General features: G+C 51.8%; 3 protein-coding genes and 1 long non-coding RNA gene across 12 annotated transcripts in view; 3 read left to right on the top strand and 1 right to left on the bottom strand.

The window, feature by feature from the left end:
• LOC111948413 overlaps window positions 1-1,075 on the top strand; it is a 7,246-nt gene extending 6,171 nt beyond the window's left edge. Inside the window, exon 3 of the long non-coding RNA XR_002874405.1 lies at window positions 997-1,075. This is a non-coding gene — a long non-coding RNA (uncharacterized LOC111948413). The remainder of the gene's footprint in view (window positions 1-996) is intronic.
• The window catches only part of LOC101168560 (latent-transforming growth factor beta-binding protein 1), a 50,737-nt gene extending 49,083 nt beyond the window's left edge, over window positions 1-1,654 (bottom strand). For 2 of the 4 annotated variants that reach the window (XM_023961385.1, XM_023961387.1), the window contains exon 1: window positions 1,035-1,651. In XM_023961385.1, coding sequence (XP_023817153.1) covers window positions 1,035-1,210 — 176 coding nt within the window. In that variant the 5' untranslated portion in view covers window positions 1,211-1,651. Of the gene's footprint in view, window positions 1-1,034 lie in introns of all 4 variants that reach the window. The other 2 variants (XM_023961386.1, XM_023961384.1) reach the window with 2 other exon arrangements.
• A 906-nt stretch (window positions 1,655-2,560) lies between these two features.
• Window positions 2,561-5,105, top strand: ilkap (ILK associated serine/threonine phosphatase). Of its 6 annotated transcripts, XM_004085766.3 has the most exons (10): window positions 2,573-2,943; window positions 3,418-3,525; window positions 3,637-3,754; window positions 3,826-3,935; window positions 4,016-4,109; window positions 4,176-4,263; window positions 4,333-4,463; window positions 4,536-4,655; window positions 4,728-4,809; window positions 4,893-5,105. In XM_004085766.3, the coding sequence occupies exons 1-10, from the start codon at window positions 2,901-2,903 to the stop codon at window positions 5,031-5,033; spliced, it is 1,035 nt and encodes a 344-aa protein (XP_004085814.1). In that variant the 5' UTR covers window positions 2,573-2,900; the 3' UTR covers window positions 5,034-5,105. The 6 variants fall into 6 exon arrangements, with proteins under 6 accessions (XP_011492480.1, XP_011492479.1, XP_011492481.1 ...); XM_011494177.2 differs by having other exon boundaries at window positions 2,567-2,943; window positions 3,418-3,516; window positions 4,536-4,809; XM_011494179.2 differs by having other exon boundaries at window positions 2,568-2,943; window positions 3,418-3,503; window positions 4,536-4,809.
• Window positions 5,106-5,297: 192 nt separating this feature from the next.
• On the top strand, window positions 5,298-17,028 carry LOC101175371 (arf-GAP with coiled-coil, ANK repeat and PH domain-containing protein 3). Its single transcript, XM_023961382.1, has 22 exons — window positions 5,298-6,283; window positions 6,349-6,406; window positions 6,822-6,941; window positions 9,352-9,405; window positions 9,478-9,536; window positions 9,653-9,836; window positions 12,329-12,373; window positions 12,454-12,549; window positions 12,638-12,712; window positions 12,800-12,903; window positions 12,975-13,026; window positions 13,730-13,830; window positions 13,899-14,016; window positions 14,095-14,288; window positions 14,354-14,423; window positions 14,505-14,596; window positions 14,677-14,753; window positions 14,832-14,986; window positions 15,065-15,174; window positions 15,243-15,353; window positions 15,553-15,614; window positions 15,688-17,028. The coding sequence occupies exons 1-22, from the start codon at window positions 6,231-6,233 to the stop codon at window positions 15,855-15,857; spliced, it is 2,160 nt and encodes a 719-aa protein (XP_023817150.1). The 5' UTR covers window positions 5,298-6,230; the 3' UTR covers window positions 15,858-17,028.
• Window positions 17,029-17,072: the final 44 nt, after the last annotated feature.

Raw genomic sequence — 17,072 nt, 5'->3', positions numbered from 1 at the left:
CCATCATCCATCCATGCATCCATCCATCCATCCATCCATGCATCCATCCATCCATCCATCATCCAACATCCATCCATCCATCCATCCATCATCCAACATCCATCCATGCATCCATCCATCCATCCATCATCCAACATCCATCCATCCATCATCCATCCATCATCCAACATCCATCCATTCATCCATCATCCATCCATCATCCAACATCCATCCATCATCCATCCAACATCCATCCATCCATCATCCATCCATGCATCCATCCATCCATCCATCCATGCATCCATCCATCCATCCATCATCCAACATCCATCCATCCATCCATCATCCAACATCCATCCATCCATCCATCATCCATCCATCATCCAACATCCATCCATCATCCATCCATGCATCCATCCATCCATCCATCATCCAACATCCATTCATCCATCATCCATCCATCATCCAACATCCATCCATCATCCATCCATGCATCCATCCATCCATCCATCCATGCATCCATCCATCCATCCATCATCCAACATCCATCCATCATCCATCCATCCTCCACACCTGATGAGGAGAAACGATGGAGGAGCAGTGGAAGAAAAACCTGAAATTTTAATTATCGGTACTGAAGCTAAGAGAGAGAAACATTTTCTTCAGATGGGTCACCCAGAACCCCTAAAAACCCAGCAGAACTTCTTCAGGTGGTTCGAGCAGATTCTTAGAACCTCAGAACGCAGCTAAACGTCTTCACATAGTTCACCCAGAACCTCAGCAGAACTTCTTCACTTCTTTAGATGAATCACACAGATTGGCAGAACCCAGCAGAACTTATTCAAATAGTTCACCCAGAACCTTAGTATCCAACAGAACTTCTTCAGATGTCGATCAAGACTCTCATTCATCCAGGTTGATTCCAGTTTTTTAAAAGTTTTTAAAAACTAAAAACTTAGTTTTTAAAAACTAAGTCCAGATGACAGCCCCTAAACCCACTACTATGAACTTCTTTAGGGTTCACACAGAACCTCCGCCTCTAACGAAGCCCCTACCCGCCCGCGGTTCTCCTGCTCCCTCCGTCCGGATCTCCTGCTCCGCGGCTGCTCTCCCTCCTCCAGCCGGACCGGCGGCTCTCCCGGGCGGCCGGTGCGCCTCCGTCCTCCCGCTGCGCGTCGCCGGACACCATCAACATCCATCCAGCCCAAACGCACAGCAGCGGGAGCCGCATGATCCCGCAGACCGGACCGGTTCGGATCTGATCAGCTCCGGTTCCAAATCAGAGTCACCGCCGAGCAGAGCTGATGGAGGTCCAGACCGAAGGTCCCGCAGATCGGAGAGTCCGATCCTCCTGCAGCCAATAGGAGACAGGGGCGGAGCCACGACCGAGGGCGCAACCAGGGCCCCGGGACCGAGGGGCCTAACCCCAAAAGACAAACCATTCATGGTGCATATCAGACACGTATGTCAAAGTCCAATGTTGTAGATTACATACATGTTTGATGGAGAAAGGGTTAGAAGATGACATGAAAATTATTTTGAGTGATTGATTGATCAGTCGTCGGTCAATTGTTTGGTTGATTGTTTATTGATTGATTGATTGAATCCGACTACTTACTCAACCAATTTTATGACTAAGATAACATGAAGTTAAATGACAAGTAATATTGATGTAAAAACATAAATAAGCTGAAAATAGAAAATAATATTAGTACAATCCATGTAAACAATGTTAAGTCATTGTAAATAAAAAAAAACAACTTTGAAGACCTAATATAAAAAAAACACAAAAATTGATGTTTTTTTAAGAATGCCGAAAAGTAAAAAACAATTTACAAGCCTTTGTTTTTGTTCAATCGAAATAAAAAATAAAAGACCTTAAAATCACGCAAACCTTTATTCAGAAAGCTGATGTTTAAAATATAAATATTTATATACATTAATATTGAAAGTCACACTAAAAACTAGGTCCCTGATTCTGCTCCTTTGCTTTACATCTGTTTTCTGACCGGTTGAACAAATAATATAAAATACAATAAATTAAATTAAATTAGAAAAATAGAGAAATACGCCCAAAGTTTATAGGTTGGATATTGATTTCCCCCCCAAACACACACATCATCACAAATTTATTCTAGGTTTCAGAAAATTTATTCCAGGTTTCAGAGGAAGTACTGTTGTTATCAAATAAACAGTAAACAAGGGAATTTTATTTTTGTAATTTCTATTTAAGTCCCTGAGAATAATAGAAATTTCATTTTGCATCAAAAATAAATCAGAAATGCTTCAAACTTTTATTAGACTTCAGTCAATGTTCTATCAGTTACCTTTGCCCCTGTAATAAAGTAATTATTTGGATTCAGACGTTTTACTTCTACATTATTCTAATCGCTACTCTAATTTTTCCTGAAGACTCTCTTCTTCTGCTCATCAGTGACCTGGATTATTCATGACCATCATTTCTATCAGGACACATGTAGTTCTTCTGAAAATGGATTTCGGTCTGAAGACACGTCTACTGTTTTCTTGTTAACACAGCTATGGACATCTGTAATGACAATAAAGCACACATAATAAAGACTTTGTCGTGTCGTCACTGAGGTTCTCAAACGTTCACTGTCACAGGTCGGACCACGTTTCTCCACGCGCTTTTGATTTGAAAGAACAACCGGAAGTGCAGTGGCATCCCAGCTAGCTCGTCCCTTAATGTCTTCTTTCTCTGTCGACCTTCTCGGGACTGAACGGAGCCGCTCCCCGGCGTTCTTTAAGCGCATTTATTCCCATTTACACCGGTTCTGGTTCCGACCTTTAACACACGGAGACGGAGGATAGTGGTAAGCTAGTAGTAGTAAGAAAGCTCGCGGGCGTTTTGTCCGGCAGCTAGTAGCTCCGCTAACCCAGCTAGTACCTAACCCATCCAAATGGACCTGTTCGACGACCTTCCGGAACCGACACAGACCTCTGGTAAGTGGGCCCCAAGTATCCCAGACGGGTACCGACCGCAGCCCGGTTCGGGTTCTGCGGGGCAGGATGGGAAGCTGTGGACCGGCTAACGTTAGCACTGATGCTAATGTTTGGCGGTTGCAGCGTGGAGATTCTGCAGGTTTGTTTACATGCAGACGAAAAACGTGCGCCTGTCTATGAAAGTTAACATTTAATATGAATGACAAAAACAAGTGAAAGTGACATCAATGAGATAGAAATCTTTATTAACAGTAATGTTATTGGTTTTCAAAACGGAGATTTCAAAATTAAGGTTTTGGAGTTGTGGCATCAAAGGATGATAATAAAACAACAGAATTGATTCTAATGATTATTTAGTTATGACTTTTTTTTTTTTAACATGTGCAGTGAAACCCCCTCTGGTGCATTTTTAAGCGTGTTCTCTGGGTCACGTCAGCGGTCCATGGCTGAGCGTTTGGTGTCCTTGGTCCTCAGGTCGTCTCTCAGCGCCGAGCGCCAGCGATGAGGAGGAGGAGCGGACGGCCAAACGAAGGCGAGAGGACGGCGGCGAGGACGTGGAGGTCAAGAGAGTTTGTAAAGAAGGTTTTCAGCTGTTCCACCACAATGTTTGTTCGCCTCTTCTCTCGTCGGCGCTCTCAGAGGACGGATGATTGTGGGGGAGGGGGGGCTGGACTCACGCTGTCTGTCCCACAGGTCTGCCGGAGCTGAAGGCGTACGTGGCGGCGAGGCGCGGCGAGCGCGAGGAGATGCAGGACGCTCACGTGCTGCTGCCGGACCTGATGGGCTTCCTGCCATCGCAGCCCGAACTCGTGTAAGAGCGCCGTCGTCACGACGCCACGCCGCCACCTTCAAGTCACACGTGGACTCACGTCCTCTCTGCAGGTCCCGCCTCTCGTATTTCGCCGTGTTTGACGGTCACGGCGGCGCTCGGGCTTCTCGGTTTGCCGCTGAGCATCTTCACCACAATCTGGCAAAGAAGTTCCCGCCCACCGGTGAGGGGGGGCGGGGTCACAGCTGGGATGGGGTTACCGTTTTCACGCCGCAGCGGCTGACAGAACGGCGTTTGTTTCAGGAGACGCTGAACATTTAGACAAGCTCATCAGGAAGTGCCTTCTGGACACGTTCCGTCAGACAGACGAGGACTTCCTGAAGAAAGCCTCCAGCCAGTAAGACTCTCGTGGTTCTGCAGAACCGGGTCGGAGCTGCCGCCTCACCTGTGTGTCTGTGGGCAGGAAGCCGTCGTGGAAGGACGGCTCCACGGCGACCTGCGTGCTGGTGGTGGATGACGTGCTGTACGTGGCCAATCTGGGCGACAGCAGGGTGAGCCGCGCGGTCCGGTTCTTCTCGGTTGAGCTTCAGAACCGCTGCCTCAGCTTGGTGTGTCTTCAGGCGGTGATGTGTCGGACGGAGGCGGCGGCGGACGGCCAGCAGAAGCTGCTGGCTTTGGCTCTCAGCAAGGAGCACAACCCGACCATCTACGAGGAGCGAATGAGGATCCAGAGAGCGGGCGGAACCGTCAGGTCCGGATCGCCACGTGTCTGCGGCCGGCTCTTTCTGAGGCAGACGCTAACCGTCTTGGTGTTCGCCTGCAGGGACGGACGCGTGCTGGGAGTCCTGGAGGTGTCGCGCTCCATCGGCGACGGCCAGTACAAACGCTGCGGGGTCATTTCCACGCCTGACCTGAGGAGGTGTCAGCTCACAGCCAATGACAGGCAAGAGCTGCTGATCCGTTATCACCGCCTCTGTAAAACAGAAGCTCTTGACGGCGCCGTTCTTCCCCCCAGGTTCATCCTCCTCGCCTGCGACGGTTTGTTCAAAGTCTTCTCAGCCGACGAAGCGCTCAGATTTGTCCTGAACGTCCTGCAGGTGGTTCTTCTTGCTCAAAAGATTCTTCCCGTTTGCTGCTTTGAAGCCGATTAAACGAAGCTCCTCCCCCTCTGCCTCCACAGGAGGCTGGCGTTGAGCAGAAGGCGGGGCTGACAGAGGAGGAGCTTCGCTTCGAGGCAGCGTGTCAGCAGCTGGCCAGCGAGGCGGTCAAGCGCGGCTGCGCTGACAACGTCACCGTCATCCTGGTATCCATCGGCTGCTGAGCTCCTCTTCATCTTCCTCATCATCCTCGCCTGCTGTCTGTTTTCCAATAAAAGCCTCGTTTACATTCCTGATGTTCTCCAGTCATCCATGAGAACCTTGAATCTAAAACATGAAAGTTACTGACTGTGAAAGAAAAGAAAAAGTAAAGGTTAGGCGTGAGAACTGACGGGCCAATCAGAAGAGAGGCGATGACGGCCTGTGGAAACACACACAGCCTCTGAATGAACGTTGAAGCCGGGTTAGAAGGACTTCATTTGGATTCATCTGCAGAAGACGATGATCCAAAAAGAAAAAAATCCAATTTCAAAAACAGGTGGGGAAAAGCAGCAAATCCTGCAATGAGCTTAAAACTGAATATGTGCTGGAGAAGCTGAGTCTGATTTTAAGAACGCCATGATGATGCAAATGAAAGCCAAGTCTGCTGAGGTTCTCTCAAAGTTTTGCAGATCTCCCTGCTCCGCTTCAAAGAGCAAACGCCTAAAAGGTGAGAAAATCCAAAAGTTCCAGCAGAAATCTGAAGGAGAGGTTGGAGGAACCACGTGAGGACGGCCGCTGACTGCTGCTCCAACAACCCACGGCTGGGAGAAGATGATTAATTGGATGGACGTTTATATGGATGGATGGATGACCATCAGAAAGGCAGAGCTCTGGTATTTATTTGGGTTCTTGATTTAATTTTTTGGAGCAGTCCGTGGTCACTGATATGTCCCAACAGTGAGATAAAAATCTATCTGTAAGCTGGTTCAGAATGCTTTCCGTTACTTGCTGGCGGGTGTGTTCAGTTCCCCTCCGCTCCGCCGGGTGGCGCTGCCATCTGTCTACTCGGGTCTGATCCAAAGCAAACCGGATCTTTAGCGGATGCTGACTGTTAACAGCGGCTGCTGAGACAGCTGTTGGCACCAAAAACGAACCGAACCCCCGCACAACCGAACCATGTCAATGAACTGCGCATGTGGAGCACGTGCATGCACCTCAGAGAGAACCGGATGTTCGGCCTCGGCGACAGTTTAGCTTCTCTTACTTTTCTAAGCTGTTTTGTCCGGACGGGACGCCGGTTCGAATCTCTGTTTGGCGGGAACGGACATGGACCGACAGAGAACCGTGGGAACCGAGCGGACCGGCTAACGGTCAGGATGAAAAGCTTTGAATAAAACTTTATCAACAGGAGGGAGCGGTGACAGTCAGAGGCTGACGTCATGGACACCTTGCTGGACTTTGAGGAGTGCGTCAGGGACTCCCCGGAATTCAGGTGAGTCCACCTGCAGGCGGACTGCGCATGCTCAGTGACGCTGACCTGGCTGTGCTTCTGTTCAGACTGGCTGTGGATCAGTTCGAGGCGGACATTTCTCTGCTGGAGGCGCAGCTGCACAAGGTAGGAACATCCCCTCTGCAGCTGAAGGATGGGCTGGTCGCTATGGCAACCGTGGAACCGATGCTGTCTCTGTTCCTGAGCTGATCTGAAGGCCTCCTGTAGTTTGGAGGTTACCTCTGTGCTCTTGAGCATCCTGTCGATTTTTCAGCCCTTCTGGGCTTCTTCTCTGTTCCATCCTCTGAGCACGGAGGAAAGTTCTGGAGTGGGCCTGTAGGACAGGAGCAGAGCGTCATGGAGCTCCTGAGGTCAGCCGGTCCCATCAGGAGGCGACGCGGATGGCGTTCCACACTGGAACTGAGGCGTCAAACAGGGCTGCTGGACTTTGCAGCTTCTTTAACTCAGAATAGCCAATAAAGCTCAGAGGAGTTTAGAGAAAAACTCTTCACCTTTGACCTCTTTCTCCTCCCCCAATCAGGTGATGAAGCTAAGCGGGAAGATGGTGGAGGCGGGACAAGCCTACAAAGCAGCCAATCAGCTGTTCCTCAGCGGGCTGGCCGAGCTCTCCACAAACCACAAACAAGAGGGCGTGATCACGGTATGAAAGCCGCAGCAACTGCTAACCTGTTTCTCCTGTCCTCACTTCTTGTCCTCACTTCCTGTCCTCACTTCCTGACCTCACTTCCTGACCTCACTTCCTGTCCTCACTTCTTGTCCTCACTTCCTGACCTCACTTCCTGTCCTCACTTCCTGTCCTCACTTCTTGTCCTCACTTCCTAATCTCACTTCCTAACCTCACTTCCTGTCCTCACTTCCTGTCCTCACTTCCTAACCTCACTTCCTGTCCTCACTTCTTGTCCTCACTTCCTAACCTCACTTCCTGACCTCACTTCCTGACCTCACTTCCTGTCCTCACTTCTTGTCCTTACTTCCTGACCTCACTTCCTGACCTCACTTCCTGTCCTCACTTCTTGTCCTTACTTCCTGACCTCACTTCCTGTCCTCACTTCTTGTCCTCACTTCCTAACCTTACTTCTTGTCCTCACTTCTTGTCCTCACTTCCTAACCTTACTTCTTGTCCTCACTTCTTGTCCTCACTTCCTGACCTCACTTCCTGTCCTCACTTCCTGTCCTCACTTCTTGTCCTCACTTCCTAATCTCACTTCCTAACCTCACTTCCTGTCCTCACTTCCTGTCCTCAATTCCTGTCCTAAATTCCTGTCTTCACTTCTTGTCCTCACTTCCTAACCTCACTTCCTGACCTCACTTCCTGTCCTCACTTCTTGTCCTCACTTCCTGTCCTCACTTCCTGACCTCACTTCCTGACCTCACTTCCTGACCTCACTTCCTGTCCTCACTTCTTGTCTTCAATTCCTGTCCTCACTTCCTAACCTCATTTCTTGTCCTCACTTCCTGTCTTCACTTCTTGTCCTCACTTCCTAACCTCACTTCCTGTCCTCACTTCTTGTCCTCACTTCCTAACCTCACTTCCTGACCTCACTTCCTGACCTCACTTCCTGTCCTCACTTCTTGTCCTCACTTCCTGACCTCACTTCCCGTCCTCACTTCTTGTCTTCACTTCCTGTCCTCACTTCCTAACCTAATTTCTTGTCCTCACTTCCTGTCTTCACTTCTTGTCCTCACTTCCTAACCTCACTTCCTGTCCTCACTTCTTGTCCTCACTTCCTAACCTCACTTCCTGACCTCACTTCCTGACCTCACTTCCTGTCCTCACTTCTTGTCTTCACTTCCTGACCTCACTTCTTGTCCTCACTTCCTTCCTCACTTCCTAACCTCACTTCCTGTCCTCACTTCCTGTCCTCACTTCCAGACCTCACTTCTTGTCCTCACTTCTTGTCCTCACTTCCTGTCCTCACTTCCTGTCCTCACTTCTTGTCTTCACTTCCTGTCCTCACTTCCTAACCTCATTTCTTGTCCTCACTTCCTGTCTTCACTTCTTGTCCTCACTTCCTAACCTCACTTCCTGTCCTCACTTCTTGTCCTCACTTCCTAACATCACTTCCTGTCCTCACTTCTTGTCCTCACTTCCTAACCTCACTTCCTGTCCTCACTTCTTGTCCTCACTTCCTAACCTCACTTCCTGTCCTCACTTCTTGTCCTCACTTCCTAACATCACTTCCTGTCCTCACATCTTGTCCTCGCTTCCTAACCTCACTTCCTGTCCTCACTTCCTAACCTCACTTCCTGTCCTCACTTCTTGTCCTCACTTCCTAACCTCACTTCCTGTCCTCACTTCTTGTCCTCACTTCCTGACCTCACTTCCTGTCCTCACTTCTTGTCCTCACTTCCTAACCTCACTTCCTGTCTTCACTTCTTGTCCTCACTTCCTGTCCTCACTTCCTAACATCACTTCCTGACAACACTTCCTGTCCTCACTTCCTGTCCTCACTTCCTGTCTTCACTTCTTGTCCTCACTTCTTGTCCTCACTTCCTGTCCTCACTTCTTGTCTTCACTTCCTGTCCTCACTTCCTAACCTCATTTCTTGTCCTCACTTCCTGTCTTCACTTCTTGTCCTCACTTCCTAACCTCACTTCCTGTCCTCACTTCTTGTCCTCACTTCCTAACATCACTTCCTGTCCTCACTTCTTGTCCTCACTTCCTAACCTCACTTCCTGTCCTCACTTCTTGTCCTCACTTCCTAACCTCACTTCCTGTCCTCACTTCTTGTCCTCACTTCCTAACATCACTTCCTGTCCTCACATCTTGTCCTCGCTTCCTAACCTCACTTCTTGTCCTCACTTCCTAACCTCACTTCCTGTCCTCACTTCTTGTCCTCACTTCCTAACCTCACTTCCTGTCTTCACTTCTTGTCCTCACTTCCTGTCCTCACTTCCTAACATCACTTCCTGACAACACTTCCTGTCCTCATTTCCTGTCTTCACTTCTTGTCCTCACTTCCTAACCTCACTTCCTGACATCACTTCCTGTCCTCACTTCTTTTCCTCACTTCCTAACCTCACTTCCTAACCCCACTTCTGTCCTGCAGAGCTGCCTGGACCAGTTCCAGCAGGGCCTGCAGGAGGCGCTCAGCTTCCACTCGGTGAGTTCTGCTCTGACGTGTTGGAGACCATTAGAGTTTCAGTCTGACCTCTGTGCTGCTTCTGCTCCTCAGATGTTGTTGGACCAGACGCAGAGAGCCATCCGCCAGCAGCTGAGCAGCCTCTGCTCGCAGTGAGTCACCGCGGCGGGCGGGGCTTAACAAAGACTTTCTCTGATTGGTCCTTGGTGATGTCCTCACCACAGCAGAGTTTCATTCTGTCCATCTTCTGCTGGTGTTTTGCCCCCAGGTTCCTGCCCCAGCTGGCAGAAACCAGGAAGGACTTTGTTCGGATCGGGGAGAACATGGAAACGGCGGCGCTGAAGAACGCTCAGGTGTCACGGCACAAAGCGGCCGACGCGGAGCGGGCGAGCCACCTGCTGCTCGCCACGCGCAAATGTTACCAGCACTTTGCTCTGGATTACTGTCTGCAGGTGAGCTTCATCCTCTCAGCCTCTTCATCCTCAGAGCCTCTTCATCCTCTCAGCCTCTTCATCCTCTCAGCCTCTTCATCCTCTCAGCCTCTTCATCCTCTTCATCCTCTCAGCCTCTTCATCCTCAGAGCCTCTTCATCCTCTCAGCTTCTTCATCCTCTCAGCCTCTTCATCCTCTCAGCCTCTTCATCCTCAGAGCCTCTTCATCCTCTCAGCCTCTTCATCCTCTCAGCCTCTTCATCCTCTCAGCCTCTTCATCCTCTCAGCTTCTTCATCCTCTCAGCCTCTTCATCCTCTCAGCCTCTTCATCCTCAGAGCCTCTTCATCCTCTCAGCGTCTTCATCCTCAGAGCCTCTTCATCCTCTCAGCCTCTTCATCCTCAGAGCCTCTTCATCCTCTCAGCCTCTTCATCCTCTCAGCCTCTTCATCCTCTCAGCCTCTTCATCCTCAGAGCCTCTTCATCCTCTCAGCTTCTTCATCCTCTCAGCCTCTTCATCCTCAGAGCCTCTTCATCCTCTCAGCCTCTTCATCCTCTCAGCCTCTTCATCCTCTCAGCCTCTTCATCCTCTCAGCCTCTTCATCCTCTCAGCTTCTTCATCCTCTCAGCCTCTTCATCCTCAGAGCCTCTTCATCCTCTCAGCCTCTTCATCCTCTCAGCCTCTTCATCCTCTCAGCCTTTTCATCCTCTCAGCCTCTTCATCCTCTCAGCTTCTTCATCCTCTCAGCCTCTTCATCCTCTCAGCCTCTTCATCCTCTCAGCCTCTTCATCCTCTCAGCCTCTTCATCCTCTCAGCCTCTTCATCTTCAGAACCTCTTCATTTTCAGAACCTCTTCATCCTCTCAGCCTCTTCATCCTCTCAGCCTCTTCATCTTCAGAGCCTCTTCATCCTCTCAGCTTCTTCATCCTCTCAGCCTCTTCATCCTCAGAGCCTCTTCATCCTCTCAGCTTCTTCATCCTCTCAGCCTCTTCATCCTCTCAGCCTCTTCATCTTCAGAACCTCTTCATTTTCAGAACCTCTTCATCCTCTCAGCCTCTTCATCCTCTCAGCCTCTTCATCCTCAGAGCCTCTTCATCCTCTCAGCTTCTTCATCCTCTCAGCCTCTTCATCCTCTCAGCCTCTTCATCCTCTCAGCCTCTTCATCCTCAGAGCCTCTTCATCCTCTCAGCCTCTTCATCCTCCCAGCCTCTTCATCCTCTCAGCCTCTTCATCCTCTCAGCCTCTTCATCCTCTCAGCCTCTTCATCCTCTCAGCCTCTTCATCCTCTCAGCTTCTTCATCCTCTCAGCCTCTTCATCCTCTCAGCCTCTTCATCCTCTCAGCCTCTTCATCCTCTCAGCCTCTTCATCCTCTCAGCCTCTTCATCCTCTCAGCCTCTTCATCCTCTCAGCTTCTTCATCCTCTCAGCCTCTTCATCCTCTCAGCCTCTTCATCCTCTCAGCCTCTTCATCTTCAGAACCTCTTCATTTTCAGAACCTCTTCATCCTCTCAGCCTCTTCATCCTCTCAGCTTCTTCATCCTCTCAGCCTCTTCATCCTCTCAGCCTCTTCATCCTCTCAGCCTCTTCATCCTCAGAGCCTCTTCATCCTCTCAGCCTCTTCATCCTCTCAGCCTCTTCATCCTCTCAGCTTCTTCATCCTCTCAGCCTCTTCATCCTCTCAGCCTCTTCATCCTCTCAGCCTCTTCATCCTCAGAGCCTCTTCATCCTCTCAGCCTCTTCATCCTCCCAGCCTCTTCATCCTCCCAGCCTCTTCATCCTCTCAGCCTCTTCATCCTCTCAGCTTCTTCATCCTCTCAGCCTCTTCATCCTCTCAGCCTCTTCATCCTCTCAGCCTCTTCATCCTCAGAGCCTCTTCATCCTCTCAGCCTCTTCATCCTCTCAGCCTCTTCATCCTCCCAGCCTCTTCATCCTCTCAGCCTCTTCATCCTCAGAGCCTCTTCATCCTCTCAGCCTCTTCATCCTCTCAGCCTCTTCATCCTCTCAGCTTCTTCATCCTCTCAGCCTCTTCATCCTCTCAGCCTCTTCATCCTCTCAGCCTCTTCATCCTCTCAGCCTCTTCATCCTCTCAGCCTCTTCATCTTCAGAACCTCTTCATTTTCAGAACCTCTTCATCCTCTCAGCCTCTTCATCCTCTCAGCCTCTTCATCTTCAGAACCTCTTCATCCTCAGAGCCTCTTCATCCTCTCAGCTTCTTCATCCTCTCAGCCTCTTCATCCTCTCAGCCTCTTCATCCTCTCAGCCTCTTCATCCTCAGAGCCTCTTCATCCTCTCAGCCTCTTCATCCTCCCAGCCTCTTCATCCTCTCAGCTTCTTCATCCTCTCAGCCTCTTCATCCTCTCAGCCTCTTCATCCTCTCAGCCTCTTCATCCTCAGAGCCTCTTCATCCTCTCAGCCTCTTCATCCTCTCAGCCTCTTCATCTTCAGAACTTCTTCATCCTCTCAGCCTCTTCATCCTCTTCATCACCTGCAGCACTGAACGTGTTTGTGTTTCAGCTCAACACCTTCAGGATTCAGCAGAAGGTGGACATCTTGAACTCGGTGAGTTCTCTAGTGGTTCTGGTCCTGGAGGTTCTCCATGACGTTCTCCTCCGTTCTCTCATTCCTCCTTCTGCTCTCAGGTCTTCTCCTTCGTTCAGGCTCAGTTCACCTTCTTCCACCAGGGCTTCGACCTGCTCAGAGACCTGGAGCCCAGCATGAAGACCATGGCGGTGCAGGTTCTGACCCGTGCCGCTCCTGCTCGTCCTCCCGTCGGTGACGGCGGTCTCATGACGGCGGTCTCTGACGTCTCTGTGTCCTCCTCAGCTGTCGCAGCTGTCGGCCGAGTGCTCCGCTCAAAAGAAGGAGCAGGAGAACCGGCACCTGCTGGTGCAGCAGAGGGTACGTCCCCCCGCTCCCTCTGGAGGTTTGGCGTCTGCGCAGACGCAGACACGGTGCCATGGTGCCACGGCTTGTGTTTGTGTGCAGGACGCTTTGGGAGAGCCGATGGTCGGCCCACGCCACGGCAGCGACCAGGTCCTTCAAGGTTACCTGTTCAAGCGCTCCAGGAGGAAACCCAAGACCTGGAAGAGGTAAGGAGGTCTGCGGGGATGTGGGCGCCTCCAAACGGCGGTGAAAACGCTGAGAGGTCACGTCGTTCCAGGTGCTGGTTCACCATCAGGGACAATCGGCTCGTCTACAGGAAGAACCACAAGGTGAGCTGCTGCTGATCCGGGTTCTGCAGATCCGCCTGCTGCCTCGCCGTCTGTGGTGTGAATGCATTCTGGGTAAATGGCCGGCGTTCTCCGTGGAGAATCTGTCAGGCTCCGATCTCCAACATCTTCAGATCTTTCTTGTGAATGAATTTCCGGAAATCCGACATTTGATTTCGACATTCAGATCAAACCTTTGATTCTGTGTGAAATCAAACCGTTTTGACCAATCGTGAGGCGTCATTTAGTCACGTGACGCCAATGCCCGACGATCCAGGAAGGCCAAACGGACGGCGTGGAAGGAGGAGGGTGAGTCTGTTGGAAGTCCACTTCTTTCAGGAGCGTCCGTCATACAGGAACGCCTTGGTCTGATGACAGGAAGAGGCTTTGGTTCACGGTCAGCCGCGGAAAACATGAAACGCTGTCAGGTCACAGAGCAGAAAACAGACTCGAACTCTCAACCTCTTTGAGTTTGATGACGCGATGACATCTCAGATCCGGTTGACCTTTGACCGGTAGACCACGCTCCATTAAACGTGCAGAGTTCTGGGTCCAATCGTGGACTCCAGCAGGTTGATGAGGAATCGGAAGGTTCTGTGTAGATCCGGTTCTGCTATCCTCGTGTTGTAGCGGCTCGATTCACCTCCAGTGACCCGCCAGTTTATCAAACGCTCTGACCTGAAACTCTGTTGCCATGGTGACGAAGGAGGAGCCAGCGGTTCTCTTTGAGGATCTGCGTCTGTGCGCCGTCAAGCCACTGGAGCACGGCGACCGCCGTTTTTGCTTCGAGCTTCTCTCCGTCCAGAGGTGAGTCATCTAAGCTCCGCCCACAGCTGCTTGAGGGTCAGGAGGTGAGCGTCTCTGCGCTTGTGCAGGTGCTGTGCGCTGCAGGCCGACTCGGAGCAGCTGAGGCGGGCGTGGCTCGGCGCCCTGCAGGGCAGCATCGACCTCGCCTACAGACGTGGGGGCGGTGACATGGCCCCCTCCCAGCAGGTCACATGACACCCTCCAACAAAAACGTTATTTACAATTTGAGAGTCAAAGAATAATCCAACCCGCCCTCCTTTACAGGTCAAAGATCCCCCTCCCCTCCTGTCCGGAGGGGATGCTTCCCCCGGCCCCCCTCCTCCGCGACAGGCGGTGCTGGGCGTGGCTCTTGGCGGCCGGGGGAACCGGCAGTGCTGCGACTGCGGGGAGGCGGAGCCTCGTTGGGCCTCCGTCAACCTGGGAGTGACCATGTGCATCGAGTGCTCTGGAATTCACAGGTGAGCCCGGCCCGGTCCTGCCGGACCTCCTCCTGCCCCCCCCGGCTGACCCGCTGTTGTTGCAGGAGCCTCGGGGTCCACCTGTCCAAAGTGCGTTCCCTCACTCTGGACTCGTGGGAGGCGGAGCAGCTCAAGGTAACCACGACCCTCCATGGAGCAGCTTCCTCTGTCCCGCAGAACTCCTGCTGCTGATGTTCTGCTCTGTGTTCTGCTCAGCTGCTGTGCATTCTGGGAAACGAAGTCATAAACCGGATCTACGAGGCTGGATGTTCAGAGCAGAGGGTCCGACCCGGAGCCAGCAGTCCTCGGTGAACCGCCGCGTCCTTCTGCTCCGTCTTGAGAGTCGGCCGTTTAACGGTTGTTTTTGATGCGGCGTTTTTCCCTCCAGATCCGAGAAGGAGGCGTGGATCAAAGAGAAGTACGTGGAGAAGAGGTTCGTGTCGCGCTGCGGCTCAGACGGAGCTGGTAGGTCCCGACGACGTTTGATGATGTTTGGTGTCAGAAACCTGCTTTGTCCCTACGAAGCGTCTCCTGTCCTTTCAGAGATTCAGAAGGACGAGGCGGGACGCCGTCTCTATCGGGCCTCTGTGGCGGGAGACCTTGTTGCCATGGCAACAGCACTGGCCCAGGGGGCAGAGGTCAACGGGAGCATTCCTGAGGAGGAGGGCCGGACGGCGCTGATTGGAGCAGCTGTAGGGGTGAGGAGGTCGCAGGTGAAGGCGCCACGTCTGCTGCATTTCTGTGGTAACCGCGGCGTTTCTGCGCCCGGCCTGCAGGGGTCGCTGCTGGCCTGTGAGTTTCTGCTGCAGAACGGAGCCAACGTGAACCACCGGGACCTGCGGGGGCGCGGCGCGCTGCACACCGCCGCCACCGCCGGACACACCGGGTAAACGTGCTGAAGCTCTGCAGGTTTGAGGCGGAGTCTGTTCGGCTAACTCTGATTGGTCAACGCAGGCAGGTGTGTTTGCTGCTGAAGAGGGGGGCCAATCAGTACGCTGTGGATGAGCGCGGACAGGACCCGCTCGCCATCGCCGTGGAAACCGCCCATGCTGACATTGTGACACTGTGAGTATACTGGTTTGACTGAGGGAGGGGCCAGAAATGTAAAGGCGGGGCCTCCACACCCTCATAGTTATGGATGAAGATGAAGAAAGAGGCATTGGGGCGGGGCAATAAGTAAGGAGTGCATACCGAGTGTGAGTGGGCGGAGCCACCACCTCCTGGTTCCTGGAAGTCCTTCAAAGGTCCGCTGACTGTGTTCCAGGCTGCGCATGGCCCGCATGAACGAGGAGATGAGGGACTCGGAGGGAGCCTTCGGCGCCGCGGGTCAGTCCGATTTCACCGTTTCCTTTTTTGTACGCTTGAACACGGCGCCGTAACCTCTGCCGCTGCTCCTCAGGAGACGACCAGACGTTCCAGGACATCATCAGAGACTTCAGCGACATGGCGTCGCACGACCCGGAAAAGCTCAGCAGGCGCCACCTCAGCGTGGGGGGCCAGGAAGACGCAGAGCAGGAAGGAGGAAGAGGAGCAAACTCCCAGCTCGGTGTTCAAAAGAACGTTGACTGACAGACCTGCAGGTTACCGTGGTAACAGCTGGACAGACGAGAGACGGGTGGCGCAGCGTTTCCGGGTCCCGGCGAGCGAGATCTTCAGACTCGGTTCTGCCGAGGAAAGCGTTTTGGTTTAAAGAAAGACGGGTTTCTGTCCCGTCAGGTCAAGAAAAATCCACGTCCTGAAAATGTGAGCGCTGAGCTGCAGCTTCCTGTCTGAACATTTCAGCCCCCGCCAGCAGTTTACTGATAAGTCCAGTTCATGCCCCGACCGCCACTGAGGCCAGCGGTCACTGGAGGGGGGGGGCACCACTGAGGCCACTAGTCAAGAATTGCAGGTTTGCTTCACTTCTGAACCAAATCTGAGGGAAAACCTACTTTTGAGGTTTTTCAGATGTGAGGAAAGTTTCTGAAGTGAAAAAGGGAATTTGTTACATAAAGTGGTTCCTGAACAGCCCCCCCCTCCTCGGCAGCTGGAGTTTCATTGGTGATGTCACATATTTGGCCCCGCCCTCAACAGATCAAGCAGATCGTTCAGGGAAGACGTGGAGCGACTGAAATCCGTCCAAACTTCTGAGTTAAAATTCACATGAAAATGTGGACCATCCTAAGTTTCAGGGTGGGGGGGGGCATTTGGTTTAGTTAGTTTTTAATCTTTGGCATCATTAGCAAGTGAAGTTTGTGACTAAAGCAGGAATTCTTTACCCCCTGTTTGCAGAATGCTAACATTTTAGTCTGTTCAGAGGTCAAAGCGCTAGTGTTAGCATGCTACACTGCACTGAGGGGCTCATGGGAAAATGAGTTCAGTCTGACAGAAACCTATCAGTGTCCCGGTTACAGATGTGTGTATTTATGACAGAATTAAATCTACCTGCAGGAGCAAAGTCTCCACATGGATGTGCTTCTATCAGACGTGTGTTTTTGTGATGCTTTCTGGGTCAACCCACCTGCAGTAGCAGACGCTGCTCACTGGGGGGCAGTGTTTTATCGGAAGCTCGTCCTGCGGTTATCGTAATTGGTGCCTGTATCTGTATCCGTTTTCTGTGCTGTGGTCTTCTGCAGCTCTGTGGTCCGCTAAGCTCCACCCATCCGTGGCGTGAAAAGGCGCCGTGCTCCTCGATGTTTGACTTTTCCCTCCCCCTGCAGCTTTTCTCAGTCATTAAACCAGTTCTGTTCTCACTTCTCTAGTTATTTGTAGAACTGTTCTGTTATCCTTTTTACTTAGTTTTCA

This window comes from Oryzias latipes, chromosome 13 (assembly GCF_002234675.1).
Source record: "Oryzias latipes chromosome 13, ASM223467v1".
NCBI lineage: Eukaryota > Metazoa > Chordata > Actinopteri > Beloniformes > Adrianichthyidae > Oryzias > Oryzias latipes.
The sequence above is the reverse complement of the archived record's forward strand: the minus strand, read 5'-3'. Positions and strand labels throughout refer to the sequence as shown.

Bases quoted from the DNA above. Each gene is read 5' to 3' on its own strand.
- LOC101175371 (XM_023961382.1), top strand. From the start codon at position 6,231: ATGGACACCTTGCTGGACTTTGAGGAGTGCGTCAGGGACTCCCCGGAA. The intron at 13,027-13,729 runs GTGAGCTGCTGC...ATGGTGACGAAG, and splicing joins TCTACAGGAAGAACCACAAG to GAGGAGCCAGCGGTTCTCTT. The intron at 13,831-13,898 runs GTGAGTCATCTA...GCGCTTGTGCAG, and splicing joins GAGCTTCTCTCCGTCCAGAG to GTGCTGTGCGCTGCAGGCCG.
- ilkap (XM_011494176.3), top strand. From the start codon at position 2,901: ATGGACCTGTTCGACGACCTTCCGGAACCGACACAGACCTCTG. The intron at 3,755-3,825 runs GTAAGAGCGCCG...TCCTCTCTGCAG, and splicing joins CCATCGCAGCCCGAACTCGT to GTCCCGCCTCTCGTATTTCG. The intron at 4,464-4,535 runs GTCCGGATCGCC...GTTCGCCTGCAG, and splicing joins AGAGCGGGCGGAACCGTCAG to GGACGGACGCGTGCTGGGAG.